At 28.9% G+C, this 27064-nt stretch overlaps 21 protein-coding genes across 21 annotated transcripts; 12 read left to right on the top strand and 9 right to left on the bottom strand. All coding sequences in view use genetic code 6, as the record gives it.

Annotated features, from left to right (window-relative positions):
- Positions 1-37: 37 nt before the first annotated feature.
- SS50377_21017 (uncharacterized protein) lies at positions 38-328 on the top strand (the record flags this gene model as incomplete). The annotated part of the gene is made up of 1 exon (XM_067904954.1): positions 38-328. The coding sequence occupies one exon, from the start codon at positions 38-40 to the stop codon at positions 326-328; it is 291 nt and encodes a 96-aa protein (XP_067768436.1).
- A 187-nt stretch (positions 329-515) lies between these two features.
- Positions 516-1898, top strand: SS50377_21018 (ZPR1 zinc-finger domain-containing protein; the record flags this gene model as incomplete). The annotated part of the gene is made up of 1 exon (XM_067904955.1): positions 516-1898. One exon carries the CDS (start codon positions 516-518, stop codon positions 1896-1898), a length of 1383 nt encoding a protein of 460 aa, XP_067768437.1.
- SS50377_21019 (uncharacterized protein) lies at positions 1899-2414 on the bottom strand (the record flags this gene model as incomplete). The annotated part of the gene is made up of 1 exon (XM_067904956.1): positions 1899-2414. One exon carries the CDS (start codon positions 2412-2414, stop codon positions 1899-1901), a length of 516 nt encoding a protein of 171 aa, XP_067768438.1.
- A 392-nt stretch (positions 2415-2806) lies between these two features.
- Positions 2807-3634, top strand: SS50377_21020 (Serine/threonine-protein phosphatase; the record flags this gene model as incomplete). Its single annotated transcript, XM_067904957.1, has 1 exon — positions 2807-3634. One exon carries the CDS (start codon positions 2807-2809, stop codon positions 3632-3634), a length of 828 nt encoding a protein of 275 aa, XP_067768439.1.
- Positions 3635-3751: 117 nt separating this feature from the next.
- On the top strand, positions 3752-4195 carry SS50377_21021 (uncharacterized protein; the record flags this gene model as incomplete). Its single annotated transcript, XM_067904958.1, has 1 exon — positions 3752-4195. The coding sequence occupies one exon, from the start codon at positions 3752-3754 to the stop codon at positions 4193-4195; it is 444 nt and encodes a 147-aa protein (XP_067768440.1).
- Positions 4196-4744: 549 nt separating this feature from the next.
- On the bottom strand, positions 4745-5350 carry SS50377_21022 (Bromodomain-containing protein; the record flags this gene model as incomplete). Its single annotated transcript, XM_067904959.1, has 1 exon — positions 4745-5350. One exon carries the CDS (start codon positions 5348-5350, stop codon positions 4745-4747), a length of 606 nt encoding a protein of 201 aa, XP_067768441.1.
- A 50-nt stretch (positions 5351-5400) lies between these two features.
- On the top strand, positions 5401-7677 carry SS50377_21023 (uncharacterized protein; the record flags this gene model as incomplete). Its single annotated transcript, XM_067904960.1, has 1 exon — positions 5401-7677. The coding sequence occupies one exon, from the start codon at positions 5401-5403 to the stop codon at positions 7675-7677; it is 2277 nt and encodes a 758-aa protein (XP_067768442.1).
- Positions 7678-7714: 37 nt separating this feature from the next.
- Positions 7715-9325, top strand: SS50377_21024 (uncharacterized protein; the record flags this gene model as incomplete). The annotated part of the gene is made up of 1 exon (XM_067904961.1): positions 7715-9325. The coding sequence occupies one exon, from the start codon at positions 7715-7717 to the stop codon at positions 9323-9325; it is 1611 nt and encodes a 536-aa protein (XP_067768443.1).
- Positions 9326-9328: 3 nt separating this feature from the next.
- Positions 9329-11872, bottom strand: SS50377_21025 (uncharacterized protein; the record flags this gene model as incomplete). The annotated part of the gene is made up of 1 exon (XM_067904962.1): positions 9329-11872. One exon carries the CDS (start codon positions 11870-11872, stop codon positions 9329-9331), a length of 2544 nt encoding a protein of 847 aa, XP_067768444.1.
- Positions 11873-11946: 74 nt separating this feature from the next.
- Positions 11947-12456, top strand: SS50377_21026 (Zinc finger, C2H2 type domain-containing protein; the record flags this gene model as incomplete). Its single annotated transcript, XM_067904963.1, has 1 exon — positions 11947-12456. The coding sequence occupies one exon, from the start codon at positions 11947-11949 to the stop codon at positions 12454-12456; it is 510 nt and encodes a 169-aa protein (XP_067768445.1).
- Positions 12457-12829: 373 nt separating this feature from the next.
- On the top strand, positions 12830-13846 carry SS50377_21027 (2,3-bisphosphoglycerate-independent phosphoglycerate mutase; the record flags this gene model as incomplete). The annotated part of the gene is made up of 1 exon (XM_067904964.1): positions 12830-13846. One exon carries the CDS (start codon positions 12830-12832, stop codon positions 13844-13846), a length of 1017 nt encoding a protein of 338 aa, XP_067768446.1.
- Positions 13847-14080: 234 nt separating this feature from the next.
- Positions 14081-14683, bottom strand: SS50377_21028 (uncharacterized protein; the record flags this gene model as incomplete). The annotated part of the gene is made up of 1 exon (XM_067904965.1): positions 14081-14683. The coding sequence occupies one exon, from the start codon at positions 14681-14683 to the stop codon at positions 14081-14083; it is 603 nt and encodes a 200-aa protein (XP_067768447.1).
- A 68-nt stretch (positions 14684-14751) lies between these two features.
- On the bottom strand, positions 14752-15390 carry SS50377_21029 (uncharacterized protein; the record flags this gene model as incomplete). The annotated part of the gene is made up of 1 exon (XM_067904966.1): positions 14752-15390. The coding sequence occupies one exon, from the start codon at positions 15388-15390 to the stop codon at positions 14752-14754; it is 639 nt and encodes a 212-aa protein (XP_067768448.1).
- Positions 15391-15449: 59 nt separating this feature from the next.
- SS50377_21030 (uncharacterized protein) lies at positions 15450-16967 on the bottom strand (the record flags this gene model as incomplete). The annotated part of the gene is made up of 1 exon (XM_067904967.1): positions 15450-16967. The coding sequence occupies one exon, from the start codon at positions 16965-16967 to the stop codon at positions 15450-15452; it is 1518 nt and encodes a 505-aa protein (XP_067768449.1).
- A 105-nt stretch (positions 16968-17072) lies between these two features.
- Positions 17073-17831, top strand: SS50377_21031 (uncharacterized protein; the record flags this gene model as incomplete). Its single annotated transcript, XM_067904968.1, has 1 exon — positions 17073-17831. One exon carries the CDS (start codon positions 17073-17075, stop codon positions 17829-17831), a length of 759 nt encoding a protein of 252 aa, XP_067768450.1.
- Positions 17832-17842: 11 nt separating this feature from the next.
- On the bottom strand, positions 17843-18286 carry SS50377_21032 (N-terminal acetyltransferase complex ARD1 subunit; the record flags this gene model as incomplete). Its single annotated transcript, XM_067904969.1, has 1 exon — positions 17843-18286. One exon carries the CDS (start codon positions 18284-18286, stop codon positions 17843-17845), a length of 444 nt encoding a protein of 147 aa, XP_067768451.1.
- Positions 18287-18347: 61 nt separating this feature from the next.
- Positions 18348-20015, top strand: SS50377_21033 (Transmembrane domain-containing protein; the record flags this gene model as incomplete). The annotated part of the gene is made up of 1 exon (XM_067904970.1): positions 18348-20015. The coding sequence occupies one exon, from the start codon at positions 18348-18350 to the stop codon at positions 20013-20015; it is 1668 nt and encodes a 555-aa protein (XP_067768452.1).
- An 11-nt stretch (positions 20016-20026) lies between these two features.
- On the bottom strand, positions 20027-21793 carry SS50377_21034 (uncharacterized protein; the record flags this gene model as incomplete). The annotated part of the gene is made up of 1 exon (XM_067904971.1): positions 20027-21793. The coding sequence occupies one exon, from the start codon at positions 21791-21793 to the stop codon at positions 20027-20029; it is 1767 nt and encodes a 588-aa protein (XP_067768453.1).
- A 100-nt stretch (positions 21794-21893) lies between these two features.
- On the top strand, positions 21894-22100 carry SS50377_21035 (uncharacterized protein; the record flags this gene model as incomplete). Its single annotated transcript, XM_067904972.1, has 1 exon — positions 21894-22100. The coding sequence occupies one exon, from the start codon at positions 21894-21896 to the stop codon at positions 22098-22100; it is 207 nt and encodes a 68-aa protein (XP_067768454.1).
- An 86-nt stretch (positions 22101-22186) lies between these two features.
- SS50377_21036 (uncharacterized protein) lies at positions 22187-23341 on the top strand (the record flags this gene model as incomplete). Its single annotated transcript, XM_067904973.1, has 1 exon — positions 22187-23341. The coding sequence occupies one exon, from the start codon at positions 22187-22189 to the stop codon at positions 23339-23341; it is 1155 nt and encodes a 384-aa protein (XP_067768455.1).
- Positions 23342-23445: 104 nt separating this feature from the next.
- SS50377_21037 (Ubiquitin-conjugating enzyme E1) lies at positions 23446-26502 on the bottom strand (the record flags this gene model as incomplete). The annotated part of the gene is made up of 1 exon (XM_067904974.1): positions 23446-26502. The coding sequence occupies one exon, from the start codon at positions 26500-26502 to the stop codon at positions 23446-23448; it is 3057 nt and encodes a 1018-aa protein (XP_067768456.1).
- Positions 26503-27064: the final 562 nt, after the last annotated feature.

The following is a 27064-nucleotide window of genomic DNA, read 5'->3' on the forward strand; positions in this document are numbered from 1 at the left end:
ATATAACTTTAGAATCATAAACATAAATCGTTTTATAATGTAAACTTAAAGCTTGAAATAAACTTCTAAGGTCATTTCTTAAATAGATTATTTTCTGTCGTATTTATCTTAGAATAAGAAGGATTGGCCAAAGATCTCTCAACCTATTGTCTCAACATAGTCAAAGAAGTCATTTTATAGTAAACTGTATTAGGAAGGTTTAGACCATCGCAAAAATTAGTAGTAATACTTTGAAATCGGCGAAATAAATGCTGTATTATTATCAAATTCCATCCATACTAATAAGAAATCAGATATGATTCTTTCAAAATTTCAAAAATTTGAATGAAAAATAATTTATTTTATGTGTATTTTCGTATACTTAACAGAAGCAATAATCAATTTAATAGTCTTAACAAGTATCTGGTTTTATAAAAAATGTGTTTAGACTCAATATTAAACAAATTCAGTGTTAACGAAATAGTAGTTATTATATATATAGATACATTTATCTATTCATTTCTTTTCCTTTTACAATGTCTGACTAAGAATCGTCATCGTCTTCATCCTCTGGATCATTTGGAATTCCTGAAGGAATATAAGATCTAGATTTTGGTCGCTCTCATACCACTAAATCACTATGTACATCATGTGGTTAATAAGGTATTACAAGACTATTATTTGTAGATATTCCTAAATTTAGAGAAATAATAGTTTCATCTTTTAAATGTAAAAATTGTGGTTTATTTGGACGAGATGTGCAACAAGCTAGCGAAATTTAAGACAGATCTGTAGAAATTACGCTTCCTGTCAAATGTTCAAAAGATCTATCTAGAGGTATTGTTAAATCATCATTCTGCTTAACTATGATTCCTGAATTGGGATTTGAAATCGCTGCTCGACCTATGTCAGGGGTTTATACAACTCTTGAGGGTCTTTTAAAACAAGTGGTTGATAACTTAGGGCTATTATAAGCAGAGAGGAGATAACATGATTCTGTATATGCAGCATAAATAGATGATTTCATTGAGAGATTAAACTAACTACTGGCTAAAACAGCTATTCAAGAGATTCCATCTTAAGAGCCATTATTCACAATTAAATTTACTGACCCATCAGGAAACTCACATGTTGAACCGTTTGAAGATCTTCCATATACAGAAAAATTCATTTATAGAACTAATGAGTAGGCAAAAGAAATCGGTCTAACAAAAATTCAAGAAAAATAAATTTAGCAAGAGGCCAAGTCAATTAAAATAGACCCAATAAAGTTAGATGATATAACCATCCTATGCGATTAAAATGATGTAGTTGCTGAGCTCCCAATAGACTGCCCAAACTGTGAAAAAAAGATTTTTAACAGATCAGTTATTATAAATATTCCTTATTTTAAATAATGCTTACTATAAGCTGCTAGTTGTGATGATTGTAGTTATAGAAGCGTTGAAATTAGCTCAGCTGGCGCTATTTCTCCAGTAGGCAGAAGAACTACTTTTAAAGTAACCGATGCTACTGATTTAAGTCGTGATGTTCTTAAAAGTGATACTTGTAGTATAGAAATTCCAGAACTTGGATTAGAACTATAGCCAGGTACATTAGGAGGAGTCTATACGACTCTAGAAGGTCTAATGACAATGCTGAAAGATGAACTTACAAAACATAGTATGTACTGGGTTGGTGATGCTTATAGGGATCCGAGCCAATAGAATAATTTTAATGAGTTAGTCTACAAATTAAATGATTGTGTCGACGGTAAAATGAAATTTACTATTATAATTGATGATCCATTAGATGGTAGTTTCATCAAGAATATTTATGCTCCTGATCCTGACCCAGAAATGCAAGTAGTTACTTATGAACGCACCCACGAGCAAAATGAGGAGTTTGGATTCAATGATATTGATGTTGGTGAAGACTGATCAAATAAATTCACTTAGTAATTATGGTTTTTGAAGCAGCTAACTCATTGAATCGTCAGATAAAGAGTAATTGATATATTATGATACTGTTAAATTTTGCTCATACATTGATTCAGTCTAGTTTTTACTTTAGATATTTTACTGATCTTATTAATGCTAAGATAAACATAGAAGATCAATCTTTTGTTGGCTGTTTTACTATTTATAAGAAATACGTATATCTAAATCTTTGATTTTACTTATATCTATATTATTTACTGAAAAATATCCCTCCAAGTACAAGAACATTCGAGCTAACTCTTTATCAATAGTTGTTGTAAATAATGTGTCTTTTTATAGTTAAATATATTCAGTTATTATTTTTTCAGTTAGTAACGTATCTTTTGGCCATTATAACATTATATATTCAGCCATATTAGTAACATCATAAAAACCAACCTAATCATTATGTAGTAATTATAAACTACAAGCTAAAATTTAGATAATTTATAGTTTAGTGAATATTTATTAATCCATCTATGTAAATCGTTATAAAAAATTTTTATTTATATTTTGTTACCTAATACTATGATAGATATATAGCACAACTTTTTCATCATCATGAGCACCGAATAATTAATTAATATAAGACTCAACCAATTTGTTATTATGAAGTTAAACAGGAAATAAATTTATTTTCAATGATATCATTTTAATTAATAAATAATGATGCCTAATTTCGTTTAATGATAAAATTTGTATCCCAAATTCCTAAAATATAAAGCGTATTAGGAAATCATGAAGAAGCAATCGTCTTTGCATTATTTATAATTCCAGATACTTGCTATAGTATTAAACATATATTTTCTAGTATATAGTTTTATTACTAATCTATTTTGATTCATATATCTAAATATACAAAATTTTAAATGATGATTCTGTTGTAACTAGAAAATTAGACATACTCAAAAATACTAACTACTGGCAAACCATTATCAATAGAAGAATATAGGCAACTAACATAAGATTTTCTTATGTTTTAATATCCAAAGTTTCTTTATCCTCCTTTAGCTATTTATGGGGACACACATGGATCTGCTAAAGATATGAAACATGCCATCAATAATAAGTAGTTCAAATTATTGCTAGGTGATTATGTGGATCGTGGACCTGACGGAGTAATTTGTTTATAGCAAGCTATAGCTTTAACTGTTTTACAATTAGGATTGGCAATTCGTGGTAATCATGAAGAGTTCAGAATCAACTAGAGATATGGATTTGACAAATAATTAATGGCTGCGTATAAAGAAAATTATTAGGAAGCTCTGGATTTAACTTTAAAAATTTACGAAAAGCTTAAATTATTTTAATTGATAAATAGTAAATTTGGAATAATTATGGCAGTACATGGAGGAGTTCCATTAAATCAGGACTTAAACAGCTTGGTATTTTTAGGAGCTAATAAATTTAATAAAGAAGATATTTTATGGAGTGATCCAGGAACCTAGTATAGAGCGAATCAAAGAGGTGCTGGATTAGAATATGATAAAAAGCATTTTGAAAAATGGAGTTAGAAGAATGGCGTATGGGGAGTAGTTAGGGGTCACCAAGTTGTTCAAGAAGGATTTAGAGATGATTTTGGTGACTAAAGACATTGGACTATATTTAGTAGCAGCTCCTATGTTGGAAGTAAAAATATCGGAGGTTGGATGTTGTTTGATAATTAAAAAGGGTTTTAACCTTAAAAAATTAACTGAATAAATAATATTTATTGTATAAGTATCTATTATATTTAAATTTTCTAAATGTCATTTCTAAATAGTTTAAAATATGTCATTTTTAAGCTAGATCCTCTCTATAAATGTTTCTTAATAATGTCATCTGAAATTAATACATTATCAATTAAGAAGCATGACCTTTAATTAGATGTAACAATTGTAAAAAATAAATATCTAAAAGCACTTATTTCCCTATCAATGTTACAGTCTAAATATTAAGAGTAGATTTAATAAAAACCAGATTTCTTAAATCCGAAATAATAAGAAATTGATGAAGTTTGTGTCAAAGTTGAAGAAAAAATAGAGTTTTAAAGAATTGAGAATGACTTTTTACGAGAATAATTATTAGAAATTAAACGAAAGCACAGTGAAAATGAAAAAATTATTGTCGAAATTCCACCCAGTATTTAACCAGAAATCAATCTTCTGTAAGATAAAATTAACGACCTTAAAAAAAGAAATGAAATAGCTCAGAAAAGGCTTGAGCAAATGTTTAAAACGGAAAAACTAAATACTCCTAGTATCTTAGAAAATATATGATTATTTTTATTATCTATTTATTTCCATTTTAAAAATGAAAATATTTCACCCTGACTTCATTTTTAACCATAAAAAAATAATGCATTAACTAATTAGGAACCTTGAAGCAGAACTTATATAGTTTGATAATTTTTTAGTCGGCTTTAACGACGAGCAGGAGCGTCTTGTAGAAAAAAATTCGAAATTTAAGCCAAACACATATATTAACTCCTATATTAGTAATATTTCTACTCATTCAATCCCAAAAACGTAAAAATCGCTGTCTATAACAAACTTAAGCCTTTATGATAAGAATTTTATCTCCTAACTTAATTATACCTAAATTATTGTTATGAAGTCAAGACATGCTTCGCTTCTCAAATTTACCGGGGTGATACAGCAAGATTTTGATGAACTTTTTAAGGTTAATCTTGAGGTAAATCGATTTATAGTAAAACTATATGCAGAAACGAATAGCCAAGGTGCGATGGTGCGAAAGCTATAGATATGGCTAAAGTGAGGCCCATCTAATCCTTCTTTCCCACTCGTCAACTATGTGATTTTTGAATTTCACTCGTAAATGAGCTCCGTAACGGCTTTTTGTAGCGCGAACACCTGGCTACAGTCCATTTTCTTGAAATCGAACCTATGTGCCTGCTTCAAAACCGTCCTCTACGCCTCCGATAGGGACGAGATCTGCTGTAACAAAATCGTTTCGTCCACGTCGATTTCCTAAATCAGCACCTGCGGCCTGAAACTCGGCGTAATGCCCAAATGGAATATCTGCGAATTCGTCAGCTTAGTGAAAAATTGCTATTACAACATAACCAGAATGTAGTTCAATAGTTCGTCAGCTTGCTCTGCGATTCCGGTGGTCCCCGAAGCTTATGCGAATCGGGTGCAGTTAACGTGAATTTGCACAACATCCCGCACGAAATCATACATGAGGCGGTGCTTCAGCTGCAAAAGGCTCTTTTTGATCATATCCAGCGAGACTGGGCGTTTTACAATGTCAGTGTATGTAGGTAGGTTTGAACCTATGTAGTCCACGCAACCAAGAAATCCCTAGGAGAAAGATCTTTGTTTTGATGCCTATGTGATGATCTTAAAAAGCTTAATGCGCGACTCGTCGCCTAACTATATAGAGCCAAATTTAACTTACTGGTCGGATAACATTAAATAAATAAGTTGTTATACTATATATAAATACTGTTAAAAATTTAAAAATGATTTAGTAAAACTTGGACGATTATTTATGCATTAACAATGCATAGAGTTTAAAGCTGTCGAATATTTAGCGATACTGTTATATAGAGATCATTAGCATACTAAGTCTTTTGGATTTTAATATATTTTTCAGTTTAGTAGACTAGCCAGAATAGATTCTAGTTTAGTAAGGTTTGCGACTCAAATTTGCTTATAATCATGCATATAATGTTGATAATTAACAAAAAATTTAATTTTCGTTATATTAATATGCTAAGTTGAAGTAAAAGGACGAGTTATTTGAAAAAAGTTATTTCAAAATAAGTAATTTTTTAGGGCTTGACAAATAAATAGTAAATTCAGAGTTTATTGTAGGGGATAATTAGATATAATTTAGTTTTTATATTGGTATATAATCTATTAGGAAAATTATTGAGTGCCCATCGTTTGTTTTACAAAATACTAAAGAATAATAAATATTATTTTAATAGTAAAAATTAAATGACACATTACTTTTCCGTCAACTTATTGAGGAAAATTAACTCTTGACATAATAATACTCGTTGTAAAAGTCTATATTATCATGTTTGGAAATCATCTTTCCTGGTATGAAAAATGATTATGATAATGATGATGAACAAATATAAGCTATAGCTATGTATGAAGAAATGCTATAAACTATTACACAAAATATTCTATAAAAAGAGTAAACAGATTAAGATATTAACAAGATTAAAGAACTAATAGATTCCATATTTCTAATGTAGTAAAATGATTTTCTTCAGAAATAGATTATTTTATTTCCTATATTTGCTGATAATTTATAAGTAGTATCATTAAGTTCACTTATTTTAGAATAATTTGAAAAATCATCGGAATTTAAATTTCTCCCTATATACTATAAGCATAAAGAGGAATTAAACCTAGTTGGAAGATTAACAATTTTACTAGGCCTTATTTACAACTTTTTTAAAGTATTTACTTTTAAGACCAATTCTGTTGTGTACAAAGATGGAGAAGTCTCTAATCTTTAATAATTTTTAGAAAATTGCTAAAATTAAACGGATATAGATCTTTACTCTTATGGGAATATTTAGTATTAAGTATGTATTAATAAATTGAAAGATGAATTAGATATTAATGATTATTTAATTTAAAACTCATTTGTGACTATTCCATATCTTAAAATGTTAATTCTGGTAGATGACGACGATCACTACAGGTCAGAATTATTTAGTATAATTTCATAATATAATTAACTATCAAAGGTAAACTCCTTATAATAGATAATAAATATTTTTAATTTACCAAACTCTGAAGAAAACGATATCATCCAAAAGTCAATTAAAATAATGAGTTATTTATCATAAATTTGTTTAATACCTCCAACTACGATACCGCCTGCAGTATTGTATCCAATACCATAGTTAAATTAATAGTATGTATAAGACTTAAAAGAGTTTTAATAAAACAATAAAGAGGAAAATAAATATTTTTACTTACTGTATTGTAAAATGATTAAATAGGGAAATATTTGTGATTAAATAGCTAATATTAGTACGAAATACCATTAGAAATTTATAAAATAGGAATGGTATGCTTTATTATTCAAACTTCAATATTGTAAATTCAGTTAAGATTTTTAAACATAATTATCAACCAATTTTATTTCTAGACTCTAAAATTATTTAATGTGCACAAGAGTAGGGTATTTAAATCCCATAATAGTAGATGCAAAATGTGTGGAGTTATATGAAAAAGAATCTATTAATAAAAAAGGAGTTACTATCAAATAGATTTGTTAATTATTAAAACTAGAAGCTTGGGAAAATATATAAATTTAATCTGATTAAGATACTAAGCTTAAAGTATGCGTAGGAACTGAACATGATGATTTTGATATTACGAACAAAGGAAGTATCTATAATAAAATGACTTCTTTAGTAATAAATGATATTTAGACTAACAAAAATCAAGAAAATAATTATATTTAAAAACATACAAATCTTATTTCAGTTGAAAATACTAAGCCAAAATTTATATTAAAAGATTAATAATTTTATGATAATTAAGTTTCTATTGAAATTCCATAAAAATATGCGAAATACATATATTTTTATCATGATGAAGATGTTAATGCCAAGAATTAACTTGAAACTGAAATTATAGAGTTTGCAAAGAAGCGAGATTAAGATGATGTATACATACTTATTGATGATACAAATTTATATACAATTGAAGAATTTGTAATAACTAAATGCAAGACAACCAAATTTATTTTAGTCTCTATTATGTGATATTAGATATTTATATATTATTAATAGAAATATTTTAATGTAGTCAAATGAATTAGTTAAGTCACTTATAAATGCAGAGAGATTTCTAATAATAAATGTTTAAGGTCCATCATAATCAGGTAAAACATCACTTATTTCATTACTTTTAAATGATTAAATTTAAACTGGTCTTTATTAACCGATCCCATAAGTTTACTCGAAGATAATAAGATTGAAAGACTTTTCAATTTTCGTATAAATTTTAGACAACAGCTCATTAGCTTCTCATGTCACCCTTTCTACTGATGTATCAATATAAACACGTTGTGATGTGGATTAAATTTGTTCAGGGTTTTAATATTACTCATCGTTTGCATAGTAGTGGATTTGTTCAAAAGATTAGATATATCAACTTTTACATTTTTAAAAAGAGCTTAAAACTGATTGGAAAAAAGTTTATAAAGCCCAAAAGAAGAGATTTTATGCTAATAACTGTTGTACAAAATTTATTAGTGACAAATATAACAGTATATAATTTTTAGAAACCTTATTTTAAAACAAGTCTAAAATATAGTATTAAGAACAGGTAGAATATTCTATCATTAAATAAGAAGTATTTTCTATTAAGTTCGGGAATCCTTAGCTACGAATTTAATAACAGGTTTACAATTAGAATAGTCCTTATATTATAGGATATAGCAAAATAGAACTTATGGATACTTTTAAACCACATGACTGGTTACAACCATACTAAGTTACTTTTTACGAGGAAATCAACAATAATAGTGTACTGAATATTGCAAAAGCGTTGTCATTTTCTGCCAATATATCATTAATAAAAACAAATTAGTGTACTATAATCAAATCTTCAAATCTGGAGGACCTGGAGTACTACCTCTTCTTACTCCCACGAAAGATATAATTTTAGTCAAAAATTAATTGCTTTCATTACACAATTTTGGGTCGCACACCTATATTATCTTTAACCTAAAGACTAGGTTTATTTAGTAATCTAGAGATTACATTTAAGTTCATTGTTGAACATAACACATGTCTGTCTGAATTCGATGCATATTGCTAGGCATTCAACAGAGACTCAATCAAAATTGTGAACTAGGTATTCGATAATCAAAATAATATCAAATATACGTTTATTTCTATATTTGGTGATCTGATGGGGATACGTTTATTATAACAAACACATCATCTTTCAAATGTTCTAGTACGAATCATTGATTTTTAGTATACAGGAAAAATCCTAAATCCACTCAAAATAGAGAGCATTTTGGGTCTTGAATTCGTAGTATAACGTATATCTTCTGAATTTTTATCATAGTTGAAACCTTTTGTCTAAATTTAAGAGACGGTTTCAGTATAGCAACTGCATCTAGAAGCAAAATTTGAATTCAAACTAAGACAGATTCTTGCTTAGAGACGTGGGCGGATTATAGGGAAGCAATCTAGTACCTTTGAGTTTTTGATGCCAATATTAGAAGAACCTGGGCTAATCACACAGCTGGATCGTTATTTTGCCAATTTTCAACTCCAAAGAGTGGGCCTCGACGTATAAATTGTCCCAACATCTGACGAATCTTGCGACAACGGTTATAAAAATTGTCAAATTTCATATCGCTAGCTTTCTAATGCAATACTGTCTTTTTTCGAATGAAACTCATTTAATCAGTTTCGCCATTAACTTCTTTGCTTGAAATCCACCAATTTATAGAGACTAGTAAAGTTCATTATAAGGTTCAATATGTGTGGGTTCGCTTTTGCCAAGCAACACCCAATCAATTACTTTCATTGCCTTTATCTCTCGATTAGAGTCTGGGAGTTAGATCTATACTGGAGTTTTATATCTTAATAATGAGGCAATTGCCCTAAATTCTGCATATTAAAACACATCATTAGCGCTTAGAGGATCTGGCGATTGCACCTATAATGACAACTTCTTCTTTACTACCAAATTAAATAACTCACCGCATGACTTTTAAACAGTCTTTGATAAAATTTCGTACCTGTTTTTCATCAAACTGAAATCGTCAATTTTGAATATTTCTATTTCTATTACAATGCCTTATATCATTTTAATATGATGTAACATATTAGTATAAACATTATTACTTATAATTTTTTGCTAATGACAAGCTGCTTTTATGATACAAAAAGACGCAAACTAAGCGAAGTTTTCAAATAAACTTTTCGTATCGCAAAACTATAAGATAGAAACAAAGAAGTTAATTATCATATTAATATTTTTCAAGGAGCATGGTATGTTTGATTGAAAATTTTTGATTGACATATTTGCAGTTTAAATAGATAAATTTAAAGGCAACTTTCCTGTTCTAATGATAAAAATGATGATACTTTCTATTTTTGGTACAACATATAATATATAGAATTACTGGATTTTGGCTTTAATGATTTCTAAAACTGACGAAAATAGCGAAGCAGGGTCAAAATAAACCGAATTTTATATGAAACAGTTTAAGCTATTGAAAACAGGTATCAGCTATGTAAACAAGAAAAATGTATGAATTGTGTCTAAAAATGATTTACATTATTTGAATTTTTCCTCAAAATACTATTGGATGCTCGTGAGATAAAATTCATTAATTCCTGTTAAAATTTCATAAAAATTAGTTTCTGAAAGGGTGGTTGGCATGTAGATATCTAAAAGAAGAACCTATTCAATAAATGGAGTTTTATATTGACCTTTATTAAGCCAAATAAAAATATAGTCAACATAATTCATTAATATTTTTAGTAGATTTAATTAAAATTCGATAGAGCTTTTTTAGAAAATTCCTAGGTAATAGTCTACACTCGTTAACCATTACTAGTCTTCTAAGTTTATTTGGTGTGCAGAAAAAGAATTTTCAATAATCAGTAAAAATTACTTGCTGAAAAAGCTATTTAATCGTGATGTGAAAATATAAGTCCAGTATTAATTTATATGCTTATTAACAGTATCGATACGATCTATTACATCATGTTAATGCGTTAGATCTAAAAACTATCTAAACGTATAAATATCATGTATCATTTCTTGTAATACTTCCTAATCGTCATCAGACTAATACAGATATGGTGAATATTTTTAATATTTTGACATTTATATACAAAATTGTTGAATATTTTCTTAAAAGTTAAGTCTAAGTTATTATCTTTAACTCTGATTTAATAATTAAGTAAAATTTTAGCTAATACTAGTGTATCCAATTATGCTTTAATATTAAGAAACCATATTACTGACCTATGATTTATCTAATGATAATTTTAAAGAAATATACCATTTTGACTAAATACTTTCAATTAATTAATCTGTATACCCAAGGCTATCCGTAAAATTATACAGTTCATAGTAAAATGATCTAAAAAATTATATTTATCCAACTTTTTATTCTAATTAAGGTATACTTAAAGTTTTAGAAAAAGGAATGCAAAATTCTATTAGTTATTCGCTGAAACTAGTATCCTTAATATTTAGAGATTAAATACATCGACCAATTTCTTCCTAAGATCGATATTTATTATCAATCTTGATATTTTTAGGTTAAAATAACTTCTCTCCTAATATTGGAATCTATTTCTTCAAGTGTTACAACCAGATCATAAACGATGGCTCAATAATTTAATTATATAATGCTAATTTATATTTTTTTAGCTAGTTCTATAATTTACTAACTACATTAATACCTAGGTTTTCTAACTTTATAAATTTATCATTTTCCAAATCTAGCACTAAGTTGATTATTTCTCTTAATGGTAGTAAATTGATAGCTTATGTACTTGATCCTTAGCTAATATATTTAATATGTTATTGCATACCTTAAGCTATTTAATCTAATTATTAGGTGCTATTTAAAACTAAAGAGTAAATAATCTACAATTCGGCTGTATTTTATAATTCTTCTTAATATTTAGTCAACTAATTTGCTTTCTAAAGAACAATGCTTTAAAATTTTGCCTGAGACACTATTTATTAATTTATTCTGTCTCTTTACCTGGTTATCTCTGTTTTCAGCTGATTAATAGAACTAGATAGCTGTAAAAATACTTCTGTATTGGTATTCTAATTTAAAATATTAGATTTTCTGACATTAATTAATTTGATTAGTTCTGCAACTGTCTAGACTTATTAGGACGCAGAACTTATTTACTAGAAGCCTGAAATAAAATGGCCTTATTCAAGAAATTAAACTCCTCTAGACATATTTAAAACAATATTGCAAATTCTATATATAAATTATAATTTCAGTTTGTAACAATATTTAATCATTTCTTTTAATGAAAAAATGTACAAGCTGTGAAAAATAGTTTCCTAGTTAGGCTAAACTTTAAACACATTATAGAATTCATACAAATGAAAAACCATTTGAATGTGGTGACTGTGGTAAAGCATTCTCATAGACATCTAATTTAAATAAACACATACTTATTCATCGCCCGCGATCATTCTCTTGCCAAGTTTGTGAAAAAGCATTTGCTACTAAATATCATCTTTAAAGGCATTCTAATATTCATTCAGATACAGTTTAATGTGAAAGCTGTGATACATCATTTAAAAATAACAATATTTACTAAAGACACTATAGAGAAGAGCATTAACCAATCAATAAAATAGAGTAACCTACAATATAGCAGGATATATCATCAAATTCTATTTATTTGTCAGCAGGTTATACCTCGTTACTATTTGAAAAGGATCCATGCCTCTGCGCAGCTATATGTCATTGTGGAGAAGGTAGCTGTGGGTGTGGTGCTAATTGTGATTGTGATCATTCATAAAAATAGTGATTTTCATTCAAGTTCGCTAAGTATTATTTTCCTATTTTCATTTAGCCGTTCAGATTGAAGCATCAGCTTCAATAGCGAAACATTGCATAAAGCTTAAAAATTTTCTGATTTGTGTTGCTCATCTACTAGAAAATTAATCGTGAATATAGATTTTTATGTTGGAAATAAAGTTACTTAATTATCAATTTTTAGTTATTATATTTACAATAATTCTTGTTATGATTAAATCCTTTATTAATTTACGACTAACTTTATTTATTCTTCTACAGCAGAAAAAGATAAATATTACTTGTTTGCAATACGAGTTTAAAGATCTATTAATGATATCATTTTAGTATATATTTAATATACGATAAAATAATATATAAATAAAATGAAATTATTTTTTATTTTAGATGGACTGGGCGATACAGCAAGGCCATCACCTTTGAAGCAAGCTCAAACCCACTATTTTGATAAATATTAATAAAAATGTAACTTATTTAAATTTTAAGCAGTATTAGGTTAAGTACCAACTTCCGATGAAGCTTTTGCAAGCTTTCTTGATCTATAAATACCAAAACGAGGCGTTTTAGAGGCTCTTGGTGATGGTCATAATATATCTGCTGGTCAAACTGCATTTAAATGTATTTTCGCTTCATAATCTGATAATACTATAACTAATAGACATCCACATATTTCAAATGAAAATGGACTTTAATTAGTAAATGAAATCTCAAATATAGATAATATAAAAATTATTCATTAAAATCAACATAGATTCTCTATTGTATGTGATGATTTTACAGAGTATGAAAATGATCCTTTAATAGATGGATAAAAAATAAAAGAAACATAAGATCAAAGGTTGCTCCTTATTTAGAACAAAATTGATAATATTCTATAAAAGTCATCGATAGCTATTTAACATAAAATAAACACTGTTTTATTTCGCGCACCAGGTCAGTTTTAACCTTAATTAATTAAGAACACCAAGTATATATTTTTTACCGATTCCTAAGTTATATACGGAATAGCATTAAGCCTTAATTGTGATGTTTTTTACTGGCATAAAATAAATTTTTTAGAATTATTGCATTAATATGAGAATAGAACTGTAATATTCCACTTTGATAATACTGATAAAGCATCCCATTAAGGTAATATTGCATTAAAAATAAAAGAAATTGAAACTGCAGATAAAATATTTGGGAAAATTATGGATGAAGTTAAAGTTGAATAATTTTGTATTTTTGGAGACCATGCAACTCCTTGTAAAGATAAGGTTCACAGTTCTGATTTTGTACCTTTAATGATTAGTGGGGGGAGTGGATGTTTATTTTCTGATGAAGATTGTTTGTTTGAAAAATTAGTGTGTGGTAGAGAAATATTAGATAAAATGGATGTATGAATTTACTGATGTGAAAGATATATTATTGGTTGGAAATCTACTATAAACTTTAGTAAAATACTATTATTAATATTTTAAGTTGAGTTGTAGAGACTCTGTACTTTTATCTTTCGTATCTAAAAAATTATCTACTATAAACAAACTAATATAAATATGAATAATTTATTTATATAAAATAATTAAAAACTAATACAACCTATTGACCTTCAAAAATAAAGTTCTGCTATTTAAGCATCACTTTTTAATATAAAAGTGAATATTGCTAATAAGTGATTAGAAATAAGTAAAATTTAATAGAGTTTAAAATAAAAAGATAATTGACTTTGCCAAATAACACCATAAACTTGTTATTTTAAAATATTTTTATTTACTTATTTAGCTAAATCTATAATAAATGTACTTAATAATGGCAATCTCTTGCCTAAATTAATAAAAATCTACTATCTATTCATGAAAACAAAGAAATAATTTTTACAACATGATTAAAACGATAAGTTGTTAACTCCTTAACTATTTCACCTAATTTTTTAATAACATTTTATTAATACTTAGAATATTTTCAGTTAACGCTGCGAGTGTATGTAAAATATTGGTTATAACTGAAACTAAATATGTTTTAAAAAGTAAATTGGGAAAATAATTTATATGAATTATTATCAAATTATTACTAATTATTATTATTGTGCTTTATTAATATAATGGTGGCATGTAAGATATTTTTGATGATAAGCATTGCGAATCAAAGCTGAAACATAATTAGCTTCGTTTATGTTGAGTGGTTGCTAATTTATTTATTTTTAAAATTTTAAACAGTGCTAATTTCAATAAATATTACATATTTCTAATATTTAAATAAAGAATTATAATATTAATAAAGCTTAATATAATTTTCACTAATTTACAAATCATTGCAGAGATACAAATCCTGGCAACTCTTTATTTTATAAATCCTAAGTACTCTTAGGAGTTGGTAGTAAATTGTTAATAATACTATTAGTTGTTGGGCTAGCACATTAAGCTAATCTATAAAGTTCTTGGACTTATAATGTTTTTAGATCTTCATAGTCTTATTATTATACTGTCACGCAACTGATCCATGATACTTCGGTGTTTAAACTAATTAACTAATTTAATTTGTCACAATATAGTATTTCTAGCCCAATCAATATGTTTATAGCGTCATAAAAACGTCGACTGGTTTAGAATTTGATTGATAATGTCTTCATTGGTAACGGATAATTAATTAAAGTTCTAATAATACCTAAAGCGGTTTATTGCAACTAACTATCCTTACGACCCGTATCATAACAGTTTGTACAAATCATATGAAATCTATTTTAAAGCTCTTATTGAGGCGGAACACTATATGTTTTAAAATCTAATTTATCAAACAGTTTTAACCCATCTATTATAGTAAAAACCTCCCCTATGCGCCTAGTGTCAATCATCAATTACTAATAAAGCATTTTAACCGTCACCAGACTATACTTATTTTCTATAATCTTATAAATAATCTAATTGGCAATACTTTACAGCTTCTCCATTTTCTATTAGTATATTTTTATATATTAATATAATAAAAACATATTCATTTCATTACCTCTCATTTCAATCCAGAGCAATATTTTCCCAATTCTAGCATAAGACATCGAAGTCCCCTAATGATCTTTCCATCATCAAATTCACATTGAATTTCAAATTTACCCATTTTCAGACATTTTTTGGCTTTTGGTAACATTGCTCGATCACCGAAAAACGGAACTGCAACATTGCAAATAGGCTCATTTTCACATATTATTAAGCAAAATGGGGGGCCATTTGCCTATGTAAAAGGTAACCGAAAAGCTATTTTCTAAAATGGAAAATTACGGTTCAACTGCTTAAAATCTAGTAATATTTATGGCTATTTGAATGCATAATAGGAAAGTAAAGCATAAACTACATTTCTTTCGAAACAGGTGATCTATATAGATGAAAATACATTTTATATTTTATTGTACAAATCCATATGATCTCCAAAACGCAATATTTTAGAACCAAAAATAAGTTCTGGTTCGATAATTTCACCTTAAAATGACAAGTCCGAAGGAGTTGGATTTATAAAAGAAGGAGATAAAATTTTGATAACATCAGCACCTGAATTAAAGTTGGATTATGCATATTTGTTGAATAGATGCTTTTATTGCTAAATAAGTTTTTCTGGTAATTGTGAGCTTTTCTTTTTAATAAGTGAGGAATCATACTTTGGAGATGCGGTAGGCTTTTTTGAGCTCTAACGTATTGGGGGTGGACTTGGTTGCGGGTTTGAGCTGGATGAACTAGGAGAAATTTGATGAATTTAGAAGTCATTTTCATCAAAAAATGTTGTCTACAACGGATGCTTTTCAGGAGCATTATATTCATCTAAAAAAATATTTTTACTCTCCTATTTAGTGGATTCTCTCTACCCTGCTAATTTCTAGCAGTCCATAATTAAATTTTCATTCAGATACAGCTTATGTTTAATTTTAGCACGTTCTTCATAAGTGTTTACGTTAATCAATGCCTCTTGGAGTCTGATTTTCTCCTACTAAAGCCTAAAAAGCGTCTATTTAAAGTTAATTTTCATCTCATTTACTAAATTTTCATCTTCAAATTTTTCAAGCATTTTACGTTTGAAATCCAGTTGCTACTCTTATTATATTATCTCTATTCTGTCCTTAGATTTGCATGCATTACACACCCCACAACAACAAGTACAGACTGGGCATAAACATCCAATTCGCTTCGCCAATTAACATGTTCTGCAGTAGCACTCGCATCGGCATAGATGTAGCACTTTAAGACAGTGGAAACAGTTAAAATTTGACTTTTCGAAAGGCATAAATGGTGACGTATCCTAGTAAATGCAAGGTTTCTAGTAGGATTTAACACAGGATTCGCAATGCTAGCTTGGAGTTTACCGGTGTACCTGATGTAGACTTCGTATTTTTTCTCGTTCATATTCTCGCAGTTTCCAGTAGTTTTAAATATCTGAATTTTTATATGGACATTTTGCTTTAAATACACCTGGCCTAGAGCCGGCTCTTTCGTCTGCGTAAAATCTCCCTGCATATAGAACACCAGGTATAGCTTTTTACATATTTTAAAAATTTTTATTTGAAGTTATACTTAAAACTATATCATAATTATATTACTTTCACTCCAATAATTTATGAATTAAATTATTGAGCTTTACAACCCCAAAATGTTTAAGGCTGACGACGAAAAGGTTACTGAATCAATCAAGGAATTAGTAAAAGTTATTGATGATTAATATTCCTCAGAATTTAGTAACTTGTTTAATGTAGCATTGAATTAAGCAAACGAAGATAAAGATGTTGAACCTAAAGAAGAATATAAGAATTTACTAGCTATATTTCCTAAATAGTTGAGAAATGATACTTTTGACCTTTTAACAATAGCTTGTTATTCTAGTTTAGTTAATTTGATACCCATAGAGTGGTAGCCATTATCAATTATTGATAAGGAGTTAGAATAAAATTTAGTTGATGGAGTATTAAAATATCTTAATAACTGGTTTGGATAACGTATTGGAATGGTAGACTGCCGTACTAATTTTGAGAAATACATTAAGTTTATTAATAAGTATTTGAATACGAACACTTTAAGTGTATTTCGTATTTATCTCGCAATTTCTCGTATTGTGACTAAAGAAATCGAAATAGAATATCATTTTATCTAGGAAGTTATTAATTGTTGCTCGTTTGTGGATCCATCAGATAAAGAAGACAAACTATATAAAGCATCTTGTAATATCATTTGCGGATCTATTGGTAAGGTTTTATTAACTTTGAAAAAATTTGATGTAACTTTATTTAATGCTCAAGTAGTATTGGTTAAAAAAATGTTTCTACCTTTTGTTGACATGTAACTTCCATGTGTATAAGATCTTCAATAGTTGATTTCTTGGAAGTAAATTTAAGATGACTCTGATATGTATTGATTTTAAATGTATCACTCGAATTAACACGTCATTTTCCATGCATCTTCACCATCAGCAAAATAACCTGCATCAATTTCTTTCTCTTTATATCCACATAAATCTTAATACAGATGAATAGCCACATTATTCGATTTTCTAACATGTAAAGTGCAGTGTTTTACTTTCCATGATTCTTTCATAGCCCTATGAACATGAACCATCAGTCTATTAGCAACACCCATGCATCTATAGTCATTAAGTACAGCTACAGATGTTATATGGCCGTGACCATCTTCGCATTTTCCCATAATGTATCCTATAACTTCATTATCAATCACTGCGACATAAGAGCATTCCGGCCAAAGAACTAAATGCTATAACCAGTATCTTAGACTGTAATTTTCTGGTAAACATTATAGATTTATTTATTGCATCTGTGGAATATCTGAAGAATTAAATCTCCTAATCGAAAACATTTCAGGAGTGAAAATATATTAATATTGTATTATATTATTTTTATGAATTGCGATTAGTTAAATGGAGAGACATCACTCTTTAATGAAGTAGCCAGGTATTTTATTAGATTCAGGGCAGCTTCTTATTATCCCTACTTTTATATTTCTTTTATTAATAAACAGCCTTATTAATTAAAATAACTTCTTTGCACATAGTTTAATATTTTATTCAACTGTTGCGTTTATAATCTAACAATCAAATGTTAATATTTTTGCACTTTCTCTTTTAAATCGATTCCTGATAGTTATGTTATTTTCTATGCTCTTATTTTCAATAATCCTTCCGATTAATTATTTCATTTTTGGGGTTAATTTTGAGTACTAGCTTTAAAATGGACCACCTTAGATTATTATAACATCTGGATTATTTCTTTTTCATTAGTTTCCAGGTACATAGAGTATAAATGAGACTATCATTATGTTTTAAATAATACTACTATAATTTATTTGTACAGAACATTTAACTATAAGGAAGCCAAAAATTGATATATATTACTACAGTTTATTAGATCAAAAAATAGAGACTCTTTGTCTAAAATTTTCACTCAGATTTTTATTTTTTAGTATTAACTCAGCACTTTTTATCATTCTTATTACTAAGGGAAACTTTACAGAGAAAGCGTCAAACTGGGTGAATAGATGTGAACAAATGGTTAAAATAGTTATTACTCTTAGTATCATCACGATTATTTTTACAAGATAATTTATATTCACATATGATGATCAATTATCATTAATTACACTTATACAAAAAATAAATTAGGATGACTTCTTATTAAATAATTACAAAATTATTAAAAATTATTTTATCATCATAATCATGTTTTGTTTAGTAAAATTTATTTTAGCGAAAATACCTAATATATAAGGGATTAATATTTATTACAATCCATAACATAGAATGTTATGGTTAGCAGTTGAACGGAAATCATATCATTTACTATTATTTCTATTTTCCTATTCGAGCAAAAATAATATATATCTTATGTTTATTGTATCTAGCATAACAATTGTATTTTTAGCCATTATAGAATCAATGAGAGGAAGTATTAATTTTCCTATCATTAAAATATTCCATAAATACTCGGAATAATTTGTTAGTGATCATAAGCACAAGGTTGCATTAAATCATATATAGTTAATTATTTCTGTATGCTTTTTCCCTGCATTAAATATTATTTTAAATGAATAGGTTTCATACTTGGAGAATTCTTCCATTTATACAGTAGTTATAGCTGATGCTATGGCTTGCCTATTACCAGCTATATATTATTTAATGACCAATGACATACCCCTTAAATGGATTGATACACTTTAAATGCAATTTATATCAATTCCAGTTTACAGAAATTGGACATTACCTTTTATAAATTCTGACAGTGCATTTTAACACGATTTAAATATGAAATTAGATAATACAAATTACAATGAAAAGTAAAAAATAGTATAATTAGACTTATTTTAATCTTCAGACTTGAAATATTTAGTGAAAAACAGAACAATTCTAGGAACTTTTGCTTATATCGTTTCTGCAATGATAAGTATGAGCCTAATAAAGACAGAGGCGGTTGTTATTATTCTTTTCGGAATGATGAATGGTATTTTAGAAGCTCTGTGCGTTTAAGACAACATCTTACTGCCATTTTTATAAGGTAGTCTTGTTTTGCTTTTTAAATCCTCGTTCAAATGAGTTTTTCGACTTCAATCGTAAAATGTAGGTGGTATGATCTAAGCATTCAACTTTATCTGCTTCTCAACTTCAATTTTCGCCTTTGTCATCTTTTTGCTTTGCACAAACGTCTTATTGGCATATTTAACCAATGTCGTCTTATCAATTACCTTTTCGACGTACTATTTCTTGTCAGTTCCGAGAAATGACTACATTTTTGTGTCATGCAGCGCCTTCGCGTGGGCCTGCAGAATCTCGCGTCTGGCCACCGTCACGTACTACGGATTCTTATCATAGGCCTTGTTGAACTGGTCAATCAGGCTGCTAATCTGGTCATCAATGGTTTTCAAGATAACCAAAACTGGCACCTCGACCTTTTTATTTTTATTTAAATTCAGGTGGTTATTTATCGCCTACTGGATAATCAAAGCGCTCTGATTCGCGATTTCGTACTGGATCTGCTAGTTCGACACGCCCTCAAACTGCTGCAAAATGATGTACTGCGCATTTTTGGAGTCGATGAGCATTGGATCAGTGAACAACTTGATAGGCTGCGCGACGTACAACGTTTCCTAGGTCAGTTTGCTCAGCTGCTGCGCCATGTACTCAATCTTTTACTCAAACTGGTCCTTGATCAGGTTCAGTTCGGCGGAGCGGAGCTAGAACTTCCCTTCAGACTCCTGGCTCTTGTACTGCAAATCTGTGCACTCGCGCTCGAATTCGTGCGCGCGGTCCACGTGCATTATTGACTCGTTCTGGATGTACTGCACGTACTTTTTTATCACGTCAAGGTCGTCGACGTCGAACTCTTTCTGTGAAAAATAGCTGGATTTAAGCTGTTACACACACGTATTTAACGTGCCCTTCGCAAGGTGGATTTTGGCGATTAGCTGGCTGACCGTCTGGCTTGAAAAAATGGTTAATTCGTGTTGCGACATAATACGCTCTATAATCGGCATTCTAACTAGGTCGATATGATATTCGTCAAGGAACTGCTCCGCGAACTTGAAAATGCTCTAAAAAATTTTTCTAAACATTTCCATTTTTCTGACATTTTCAGTATTTTCAGCCTAAATAATCATATATATTTGGAGCAGCGGAGCACAGTTCGCGAACGAGAAGTTCTCGTCAAAGAACTGACCGTAGGTGGTGATATGAAGCAGTGTTTTGAGTTTTTCTTTGTTAGGCTTAAGTTTAAAGAGCTGATTGAACTGGCGGATTTGCTGAGCGAAAACTCCTTACGAGAGAATCTTTTTGGACTTGTTGTGCACTTCAAAACAAAGCATTTCGAATCTTATTTGGTCGAATAAATTAGTAAATTCATCCGTTAGCTTCAGGGTGTGCTGTTGCTGGAGAGTTTCGTATTTCTGTACTGTAAAAGTCGGATTTTTAGTATCGTTCTCAACTTTTACCTCGATATCGTTACAGACGATATCCAGTGAAGCAATATAGGCTTCTATTTGCTCGCAGTCATATTCTAGTTCGTGGACTTACTCCTAACGTTGAAGGCGCTGTTTCTTTAAACATATGATTTTTTCCAATTATGAGTCAGTAAGAACCCGTATATTTCTGATATTTTATTATAAATTATCCACTTCTTTATCTGTTAGTTTTTTCACTGAAAGAACATCGTGAATATCAGAAAGAGGATTTTTTTCTAAAAGATACTCGACTGCCTCTGATTTCATCATTTCACGTAATGTCGGCTAAGATTAATTTTTAGGCCATATAGATTGTTTCTTAGACTTTTTAAGAGGTGAGCTTGTTCGTGATGTATTGATCTTCGGTAAATGCTTCATTTTGAAATTTAGTGAATATTACGAAATAAAAGTATTGTGTGGTTATGTAAATAAAAATATACTATTATATTGTCATATTATATAATATTATTTTTAAAATATGAACGTTAAAGATATTTTTGAATAGTAGATTAATAAATAGGTAGAGTGCTTACACGACGTCTATCAACAGATGGTTTAAATTACTGAAAACTATACTATAAATATAATTTAAGCCCTATAATTAAAAGCTCAAAATGGTGAATAACTTCCTTCTACAGATGCAATATCTGCTATTTTGGACAAATTATAGCTGAACTTACAGTGACATTATCTTGTTCATTTAATTTTCCCCCCAATTACCATTTACTTCAATATTTTATTTTGACATTTTCCCCATTTCTTAGAATTTAAATGTTACCAAATTCTACCTTTGGGAAAACGACTACAATTTCATCATAACCAGCTGTCACATTCGGTTAATAGCCTTAATAACCTACTAATATGTTTGGTGCATAATCTTCTGCATTTGGAGCTCCACCAGCATTTGGTTCAAATTAACCAGCTAACACATTCGGGTAGTAATAATAACCTTCAGCATTTGGATAATCAGTCAATACTTTGGGATAGTAACCATAAACGGCCTTTTCTTAATAGCCAAATACAGGATTTGGTTAGCCAGCAGCCGCAGTAGCATTTGGTTAGTAACCAACATCTACTGGTTTAGGGTAGTAACCTATAGCAGCATTTGGCTAACAACCATCGACAATGTTTGGTCAACCTAATACTGCGTTTGGTGGCCAATAAGGTACTTCAGGCTTTGGTCAGCCTGTTACGTCTGCATTTGGTGTCAAACCTGCAGCTTCAGCCTTCGGAACCAATTCAACCTTTAACTCCTTCAATAAGCCGTAGTCATCTATGAATGGTCAGAAAACATTAACAATTCAAGATATTGGAGCAGAGTATTTAAATGCATCTGCTACATATATCGCATAATAAAAATAATCATTAAAGCAACAAAATCATCCTCAATTATCTTTAGCTTTATCTAAATCATTAGTAACTGATTAATCTGGAAAATTCAAGCAATAAATAGGTATTTAAAAATAGAGTAGCAATACATAATCTGATTACTATAAAATGGCTATTTCCAATCGTCTTGACAAGTCAAAAAATTATAGTTCCCAAGCTGACGTTAAAGAGTCAGAGTATTTTAAAATTGAAGAATAAAAGACAGAATAAATACTAAATTTAAGGCAACTTTCATTTTAAAACGAGTTTGGAAGAGTGGAATTAGTCGATTTAATTGAGCTACCATCATACTTTGAATTAAAAGATCATTTAATTATTAGTCATAAGTCAGTTGCACTAATTGCAGAAAATTCATTTTTGTCTAATAAAAGAGCATAAATCACGCTATTCAATGTTTTTCCACCTGGGAGATCGATTTCGGATATTGATGAGTATAGAAGAAAAATTGTCAGCTAGACTGAAATGCTAGGTGGTGAATTGAAATTTTACTCTCCAGACACTGGAATTTGGGAATTTGAGGTAAAGGAATTACTGTGATAATAATGTAGTTTATTATTAATTATATTTTATACTAAAATTTCGCTATAAATTATTTATTTACTAAGTATAATAAATGATTCAAATTAAAAAATTTAATTGCCTCACAATGCTAATGCTTGCAATTTTAAATTTGGCAGCACTATTTCGTCATCTTCAGGCATAACTTCTAAAATAATCTCGACATTCGCGTCAATTATATTGCCTTCTTTATTTCCAGCTCTAATCACCTCTCTGATCTTCATTAGTTTCTTTTCTGGTTTATCCATAAAGCCCATAAATAGCGCTCTTGGACCAACAGTAATGGAGTCAATTTTAACTTAATGTTTGTTTTAAACGAAATCTAACACTTATTATATTGTTGGATCACCTTCCATTATCATTTAATCCCAAACTGTTAAAAATTTACCGTTGCCAATGTCCATTTTTGTACAACATTCATTCTCAGCAATCTATAACAATGGTAGAGCAAAATTCATAAATATTTACTTATAGTCTTCTAGTTTATCAAATTTAAAGCATAATTTAAAATATTCTATTCCAATATGACCACAAATAGCTGCAGTGCTTGTAATCATAGCTGGAATAATATTCCCTGAAACTCTACGAATTTCGTGATTTGACACAGTTGGAATTGAGTACGATTCTGCTCTGAGATTAGCAAACCCTGATACAAACTCAACATGTCCGTTACTAGGATCATCTTTCTCGTATGTTACTGGTATTTAGAGATTTTTAGGTCTATGCTTAATTTAATTCTAAAGGAAAACCTAAAGATCGGCAATTGACTTCAAGTCGTCTATTTGAGAGCTCTGAGTTGCAAACTAGTCTGCATTAGCTATATTACTATTGATTTATTTAAAATATAATTCAATTTATTAAATAAGCATAGTTTAATCAATTTAAAATTTATAAATTTAACTTAATATCAATAATAGTCCCTAAATAAACTAAATATGAAATTTATTCTTGATATCAAAATTAATACATTTAGGAGGCCTCTTTTCGGCTAACCAGAATGCGGAGCCATCTTTATTTTTAGAATCTATTGGAAATTATTAAAGCAATGTTTCCGGACCCTCAAAAAAATACTTTCTAAATAAAGAAAATGCAAATTTAATACATTTATCTTAAGAGTTCATTTCTAATTATGTAAAAGTTAATATTTATTATATACGTTTTTTCATAGAAGATTACTCTTTAAAAATATTTTCTGCGAATTCAGTCATTTAATCAGAATTTTTAGAGTTAAATAGTAACTACAAATCTTCTTATGCCTTCATAAATAAACCATTGAATTCGCTCATAACATAAACTATACAATGAGTAATGTTATTAGGGAAATTATGAATTGTGCATGCCGGAGCTTCAGAAGTTTATTAGTCCACTGTAGCTGAGTAAATTTGAGTAAGTCTCGGGACTACTATTTAAGTATTAGATTTCTATCCTAATGTACCTGATTCTAGTAATGGTTTATTATATTCTACACATTTTCCATCAACAAATCTACGTGTTTCAGTATTATCTAAAGCATTACAAATAATAGTTTGACTGTTCCAAAAATCTGATGATAATGGGTTAGATGAACCTACTCTAGCTGTCAGCGCCTCGATATTGATTCCAGGGTTCATTTCCTAAGCTTTTTCCGCAGCGACTGATGATTTCATCTTTCCAGAGTCTTTTTCCCTGAATAAAAATTATCTTGATAAATTAGAGTTTTCAATTGAATCTAAATCAGTGATAGTGAGCATGGTGTTCTCTTCAGTGCAAGCACCAGATAAAGCAAAAAGCTTAATAAGTTCACAACCTAATGCTCCAGCTCCAACCAAAAAAACAGATTAATTTTGAATCATCTATTATTTTTTAATACCAAATGCAGCTATCTGACCATCATATCGGTTATTTCTTAGCTGAGCATCTTCTGGAAATTCCTTAATTAGTTCAAATGCATCAAAATAGAAGAATTGCTATAATGGTGTGAATTTTCCAGATACAGCCTTTAACGCCTCTTACGCACCCCATGCAGCAATAATAGAAGAAACTGAAGCAATTTGTGCCATATTTTATCCAGCAAAAATATGACATAATCTACGCGATTATTCTGTTTCCACGCATATTTAATTTAATTTCTATACAAAATTACAGACTTATTTAGTATTCCATGGATCTGTTGGTAATAATTACTCATTTTCATCAATAAATATAAATAATTAGTGTAAAATAGCACGATGATCAAATTTAGCGAAGTCTATCATCTCATCGCAATACACAGGTTCAACTTTACATTATTAATAAGGCTTAAACGAAATAACTTTAGGCTCTTTAATTAATAAAGTATAACCACCTCTAACATAGTTAATTTAAAAATTATCATCAAGCAGTTTACTCAAAAATATCATAAGATTATTATCATTTGGAACTTATAATTTAAACGCTTTTGGGCCTAATATTTTAATCTTGTATTACTAATTATTAAACATCTACATTAGATCTAAAGACAACTATTCATTAACTTTTTCATCTTAAATCAAAGAGAAATGTACATCTTTTACAAGAATTAATATATCATCCACATAAGGTGGCACTTCGGCCATTTCAAATGAAATAATAATATCATCTAGAACTTTATCTACCATAACTGAGCTGACAGTTAAGTCTTATACTAATTCACCGTCTGTATCTAAAATTGTGAATTTTTCACCAAAATCACAAAATACTCTACCACATAAACCCTTAGTTTATGAAATAATAAATGGAATCTAATTATCATGACAGAAAGTAGAAACTTCAGCCACAGTAAAATTTATGGATTCAGTATAGATTATAGCTGAGTATTACAGCAATTGTTTTAAATCTACCAAGTCAATAGAGAAGGATTATTTTTAAGTATTAAGTGGAGATAAAGCATTTGCGGTGAACTCATCTTTACGTTATCCAATAGATTATGTTGTTAAAAAAGGATGAGAAGCCAAATCTAAAGATGTAATAAGTGATGGATCGTAAAGAGCGACACTACAACCAGTTAGTAATATATTTTTACCCACTTCAGCACCAGTTCCAGAGCAGCCAAGTATTAAAAATGTAGCATTTTACATTCTTGTAAGTGCTTCCTTACCGAAGACATATTCAGTTCTAGAATAATCCCTGCTAACTTCACTCATTTATTAGAGGATAACTTTTATGATTAATTTATATATTAAATATTTAATTTATTGTAAAATATGAATTCTGAGTATTACATTAAAATAGACAAAAATCAATTACATTTACTGGTTGCATAATATCTTTAAGAAAATAATCTATATTAAACTTTGTATAGTCTTAAATCAGAATCAGAAATCGATCTTCCTATTTATAATAAATAACTTGATATGTTAAATTAATTTTTCATTGAAGAGTCTTATAGAGATGTATTATAATTTCTTATACAACTTCCAGAGTAACCAGAGATACTAGAAATATTATTTAAAGTAACATAATTATAATTTTTTGAAAGTTCAGACTACGAATAAAAAGAAGTGCTTTCAAAAGAACTGTAATAATATTATTCATCAATACCATTATAATAGGTTAATTTATTTAATGAAAGATTAGAAGGTTTCAATTAGGATTAGTTAAAATCGTTTAAGAATGAAATTTTTATATAAATACAAAGATGCTTAGTTCCATATTACAATTAATTTGTTGGTAGTGAATGTGTATTTAGTTAGTTAGAAGGAAGAA

The sequence above is a fragment of the Spironucleus salmonicida genome, chromosome 1, assembly GCF_000497125.1.
Source record: "Spironucleus salmonicida strain ATCC 50377 chromosome 1, whole genome shotgun sequence".
NCBI classification, from domain to species: domain Eukaryota; phylum Fornicata; order Diplomonadida; family Hexamitidae; genus Spironucleus; species Spironucleus salmonicida.